The sequence below is a fragment of the Thunnus thynnus genome, chromosome 7 (genome assembly GCF_963924715.1).
Source record: "Thunnus thynnus chromosome 7, fThuThy2.1, whole genome shotgun sequence".
Taxonomy (NCBI): Eukaryota; Metazoa; Chordata; class Actinopteri; order Scombriformes; family Scombridae; genus Thunnus; species Thunnus thynnus.
In genome coordinates, this window is record NC_089523.1 from 4,404,462 (window position 1) to 4,410,786 (window position 6,325).

The 6,325-nt window shown below is 41.5% G+C and overlaps 1 protein-coding gene across 1 annotated transcript; it reads left to right on the forward strand.

The window, feature by feature from the left end:
• The first annotated feature begins 869 nt into the window (after nt 1-869).
• atf5b (activating transcription factor 5b) lies at nt 870-5,595 on the forward strand. Its single transcript, XM_067593905.1, has 4 exons — nt 870-1,101; nt 1,775-1,996; nt 2,354-3,542; nt 4,300-5,595. The coding sequence occupies exons 2-4, from the start codon at nt 1,858-1,860 to the stop codon at nt 4,484-4,486; spliced, it is 1,515 nt and encodes a 504-aa protein (XP_067450006.1). The 5' UTR covers nt 870-1,101; nt 1,775-1,857; the 3' UTR covers nt 4,487-5,595.
• Nucleotides 5,596-6,325: the final 730 nt, after the last annotated feature.

Here is a 6,325-nt window from a genome sequence, read left to right on the forward strand (position 1 = left end):
TCATACAGAAAAATGCACATTTCTCAAATTGTAGTTGATTTTAAGTGGCTGTTTGTCTAATTAAGTTATCTCAACTGGAAGTTTCTTTAACCACAACATCACTGGTTCCAGTATACAGTACACCAGTCCCAGGTTGGTCCTAATGTGTAATGATTAGCAATCAGTGTACGACTGATAGCAGGCCAATAGAAATAGAAAGGTTCCCCAGATAAACCAATGGTGTGGCCACATTGTTTGAGCGCTCAGCGAATCCCCTGCGGATCTGATGCAACAGGACTGCAACTAAAGTTACACCTTCGAACTGCAACACCATGTCCTTCCGCTGAGGAGCGCCGAAAACTAGTGCCTGTTGTGCCGTCTATTTTCCTTCAATTCTCTACAATGTCTCTGTTTAGAAGTGTGTCAGTGTTTTAATCATGTCTTTAGCACGATGTTTTATTTATTTAGTGTTAAACTGGGGGTTTATAGACTTTTATAGACTGTTGTGTGTTAGGTAAGGCAGAGTTCATGTTTATGTTTTCCTGCCACTCTATTTTCAGCAGGACACTATTTTCTCATAAAGGAATAACAGTAACATTTAATTTTAATTAATTTAATAATTTAATTTAAGAAGAATTGTTAAAATGCTTTTTATAGTAAGGATAACTACTATCCTAAGGAAAAATGTTTAATGTTAATTTATATGATGCAGATTCGAATTAAAATAAAATTAAAGTAAAATATTAAAATAAAATAAGCAGTGAATTACTAAAATGAGACAGAGCATAATAAAAATCAAACAAATGAGGCCATGTTGGAGCAGCTCTGGGTAATGGGAAAGTCCCCAGGTTCATGACGTAACGGCCGGGTGAACTCTGCAAACTGCGGATTAATATCGTCTGCTGTGATCAGGTCCGGGCATTAGGAGTTGCAGAAGTAGCGGATTTAAAAACTTTCTGTCTGCAAGTCTGTTCGTCGAAATAGCACTTCACCAAGAGTCCCTGACATCCAAAAGGGAAAATATGGCTTTTTAAAATTTGTGACTGTCTTCCTCCTCGTCGTAAAGCTCCGTGTGCTTTGCTCCTGCAACGCACTTTACAAGACTAACTCAGAAACTATGGGGTAAGTAAAACTGCTTTCTGGCTTCGGGGGAGCAGGAGAAAGTTGGGGGAATGATTTTGTTTTTTAGCAAACAAACAAGTTTAGACACAGTTTAAACCAACGATACGTTGTAATGTGAATTAAGTTGTTTATTTATGTCATGTACACGACTGTTTCAGCCATTTTTACTATTCTAAAGTGACCATATCAAAGTTTCTTTTCCATGAATTAAAATGGTGGACTTAATTTATGTGTCTTGATACATTTTTAAGCTCACATTACTGATAAGAAACTTAATATGATATGTAAATGAAAGTCTGTAATTGTGTGTTATTAAAAGTGTTATTAAATACATTGAAAAGTATTTTTAATGTTTATTATATTTATTTATATTTTTCTCTATAGGTCTTTGTTTCTTAAGTTACTGTTTTACAAATTATTGATTGATAATCATATTGTGGTGACAGTAATCAATAATGGGTTCTCAGTGTGAGGTGACAGGTGACTAGAGAGGTGAATTTAGAACTCAATAAACTTGTAAAATACATATTTCTTTGTAGTTTTAATATTAGACAATAATAATTATTATTTTTCAATATTTTGGACTTTTTTTTAGTGTTTTTGGTTGTAAAATAGGATTTAAAGGGTCATTAAAAAAAAAATTAACATTTGTTTATTTTCTTATTTTTCACAGGTCTTCAGGTGTTTCCACAACTCTTTCATCCAGCCAGTGCACGGTTTGTGCTTTTGAACAATTAGATCGAAGCAGACGACACAATGGCGGCATCGATCCTTCGCAGGAAAATTCCTCCCATTTCCACAGGCGAGCTCGACGATCTCCCTCTCCGACAGGCTAGCCACAGCCAATCACGGCTCAGGACGGGGGCGGAGCCAGCAGAGAGGCAGCACTTAATTGGTGAGTTTTGCCAAGACGCTTTTTTATTTTTCCACATCCCGAGGTCGGAGCCGCAGTGCAGCACGGGGCTAATGTCGTACAGTGAGTACAGCTAAGTGGATATTTATCGAATGCAGACGATGCTGTTCAATCATTTTCAGATGATCGGTTAGTTGTTCACTTGGATTTTATTGGAGTTATTGGTTGTTTTTTTTTTTTATTTAAATTTTTTTTTACGTTTATCATCTCAGGCTTGCATGATTTAAGAATTTTTTCCTGAATTAGGAATTTTTATTTCAGTCATTCTGTACCAACATCTGAATGAAAAATTATGGATTGCTTTACTGATTTTATGACTATTATTTTTAATTTTTATAGGTGATGGTCACTCAGATTGGATGACGGAAAAAGTTGATTTGTCTTCGTTTGTGTCAACTACCGAGTCTTCTCCAAGCTCATCCCTTCCACCCTCACCGTTAGAACAAGATGTCAAGGTGCCCTCGGACCTTGAGGTCATGACCTCTCTACTGCAGGAGGAGCTGGCTCAGCTGGAGGACTACTTCCGCTCTGAGTCCACATCCACGACAAACAAGTTGGAGAAATCCTCAAAATGTGACAAGGGTGCCCAAGCCATGGGCTCCCAATCTTATTATCAGTTACCCTATGGCTCGTATGGGACCAGCCAATCAGAAACCAGCCCTGTGGTTGTTACCTTGGCAACAGGGGAACTGGACCTGGCCAGCTTCTGTGGCGGTCCCATCGGCAGAACCAAAATCGCACGACCCGCACCGTACAACTACCACCACCGCTACCACCACCACAACAACGGGCGAAGAATAATCAGTGAGGCTGTGAAAGTCGGGGAGGAAGTTGGACTTGATACGTGGGGCTCCAGGGGAAGTTACTCAGGAAGCACAGAGTTGTCTGTGAACCACTACTCCACACTGAAGACAGTGAGCAAGAACAGCCTCGGAAGTGTGAAGAAGGTGAGAGAATGTGCTTTATCGTTGAAGGAAGAGGAGAGTTATTGTTTTTCAGAAGGAATGTTTTGCAGCGAAGAGATTGCTCGAGGCTTTTGCCTCGGTGGCTCGTACGACAGCCACCACAAGCGAGAGGGACAGTTGATGCACAATGTGAAGGTTAATGTAAGTTACGACAGCACGGGGCTCGAGGTCTTGCATTGCAGCAAAGATGGAGGACTTTCTGGAAGTATTCCCCAAGAGACAATGGTGGCCGGTGACGGCTACTTCCACCAGTCCATGGCCAGCACAGAGCCTTACCATAGCTTTATAGGTGACCTAGATCAGCCGTCACAAGCACAAGCTGTAGAGCCCCAACATGGCCACTACCTCTATCCAGAATGCCTTGCAGACCAAAGCTATGAATGTCTGTCCAGAGGGGAGGGCGAAGGACCGCTGATGGGCGCCCCCATCCACCGCCCCACCCAGAGGCTAAAGGATGAGCCATGCTCCGTCAAACCAGCTGTGGTGGTGGGCGCTTCTATGGATGTCGGCAGTGGAGAAAGGAAGCAGAAGAAGAGAGACCAGAACAAAACTGCTGCTCACAGGTAAACAGTGAACTCACTGCTTTTTATTTCTCACTGCTTATCTACCTGTTGTCTTAAAAACATGCTCCAACCTCTTATAAACATTTCAAAAACATGTCTTGTGGGTGCACTCAGGCGGAAATATGTGTCGACATCGATAGAAATCTGGTTCATGACATTAAAAAGTCAAAAAATATTCACAGTCACAGCTAATTTTAATTTAATTCAACTCATTAATTTTTTTTTGACTGTTTTGTTCCAGAAAATGTTGCAGAAAATGTTGAGCTTGTTGTTGTTTATGGCTTACCCATCAATTAATGATACCTGAATATGTAATGTTTTGATTCACAACTTGAACATGGCAGGAGTGTTACATAAACCAGTCACCCGAGTGCTTTAAATGTCCTGCTGAGTGTAGGAGGGATATGGAAAGTCCCTCACTGCCTGCCAAATTCAGCCCCACCTAAGCATTTCTATAAGTCTGCTCAGCCTCTTGTGTTTCATTTATTCATCTCTGTGTAAAAACAGGATGTGCATGGAAAAAGTCTCTATAATGTTGGAAAAAAGTTGGAAAAAATCGATCGGTCGTGAACCCTTCAGTAGGCGGAATAAACAACACATCAGGTTATCTCGGGGGGGGGGGGGGGGGGGGGGGGGGGGATGTGAGTAATCCAGCTCAAAGGTCACACTCACACGGCTCATTAATGAAGATGCAAGGCAGCAAAAAAAAAAAAAAACCCCTGTGAAAGCCACTCAAAGGCATTTTCTCCTACTGCAGGTACAGGCTGCGTAAGAGGGCGGAGCTGGACTCTCTGGAGGAGGAGCTCCACGGCCTCGAGGGACAGAACCGGGAGCTTCGAGACAAGGCGGAGTCGGTGGAGCGAGAAATCCAGTACGTCAAAGATTTACTCATTGAGGTCTACAAGGCTCGCAGTCAGCGGCTCAAACAAGACGGCAGTGCCTAAAAACACCCACGCTGACCTCACCTCCAAACCTCCCAACCAGCACCAAGAGAAAATCAAGAGCACTAACTGGTTTTTGTCTCACAAACAAATGAAATGGTAGTTGCATGATTTTGGTAGTTCTTTTCTAAAAAAAAAAAATTATAATTGTTTTCCGAGAGGATGGCCGAACAAAAACACACCTTTCCTTAAAGAAAAAAAAAAGCAAAAGGAGAAGTTTCCAAATGGGTGACTAAACTATAACAAGCCTTAGCGAGGTGGCTTCAAGAGGAGATGCTGAACTTGTCCGTGACCACTGTGATCTGAACTGCACTCACAGCCTTGTGATGACTGAGTTTGCGCTTGCAATGATTGATCGTTTACAAAATGCTCTTTGAATTAATAGTAGTGATTGAATTTGCTTGTGGTTTTTGTGACACACATCGGCAGCATCGAGGCAGATCCATACTAAATATATATTTTATTTTATATTTTTTATTTTTACTTAATAATGTTCATTTATCATTTGCTTAAAACAATCAACTGAATAAAGGGATTGCTGGAAAAAGTGTGTAACATGCTCTACAAATATTCATTATCAGAAACATTTAGAAAATTTGTATTGCTAAAATGTCGAGTATTTACACTTCTTTACCCCACTGAAATACCCAATGCATGTTTGATTTTGGAAAAGCATGTGCGAGTGTTATTTGAAGGCAATATTCTGTTAACTGCATGGCTTCAAGATCTCCACCGCGTCAATCTTAACTGAGTTGACTTTTCTCTGAGTTTTCCCTGCCAGTATGATTCATGCTCAGGTTTTGTTTTTTCTGCTCTGAGAGACACAGAAACATTCACTGGCTTTTTTTTCTCCTCTCTCTCTCTCTCTCTCTCTCTCTCTCTCTCTCTCTCTCTCTCTCTCTCTCGGCTGTATTTTGCGAACAAACAATCACCTGTTGACGCAACAATAAATCGTTGTTGGGTAACGGTACGACTTCATGGGAATTTTGTTTTCAATTGATCAATTTGATGTATCTGAAATTCAGGTCCTTTTATTAATCGATGTCAATGTCAGGAAATTATACATCAGGTAAATTACAGCCAAATAAACCAGTTATGTTATGTATCATTCATCTCTGCCTTTGGACTGTTTTTCACTGCACGCTTGTTCATCATGCATTCATTCTGCCGCCATTAAAGCGCCTTGTAACAGTTGTCAAAATGACCATGAACTGCACCCAGAACAACACACACACACAGAATAGAAAGAGGGTGGGATTAAGAGATAGAGAGAGAGAGAGAGAGATGTAGAATAAACCCGCTCTGCCCCTCCCCTCTGCTCCCTGCCCTGCCCCATAACTGCTAAATCCAGCCCTCTTTTTTTGGCTGCATTGCAGTTAAGAGTCCAACTTGTGTCCCAGGATTCACCACTGGACGGCAGCATATCAAGGAAGACAGGCAGCCTTGATTGACACCTGACCGTTCTATAACAAATCAACCTGTTTTCTTTCAGATTTTCAGATATGATTGAGTCAATTTGTGCAAACAGCCACACGCAATGAGGAACATATGCAGAAATACTAACAAGCACTTGTCCTGTTACAATATTTGGGTGACTTTGCTCCCACACAGTGATCCATCCCCGGGGGGCTGAGTGGAGTGGTATCGCGCTCCGGCAGTCAACAGACAACATAAGTTGCCTATCTCATCTCCCAGCTTGTGGAGGGTGTGTGTGTGCGTGCGTGCGTGAGTGTGTGTTTGACTGTGTGAAATCTCTCGGTATCTCTCCTAGCAGTCGTAGGCCTTTCAAGTGCATGAGGCAATATCACACAATACTTGCAGGAGGAGGAGAGAGACGCAAGT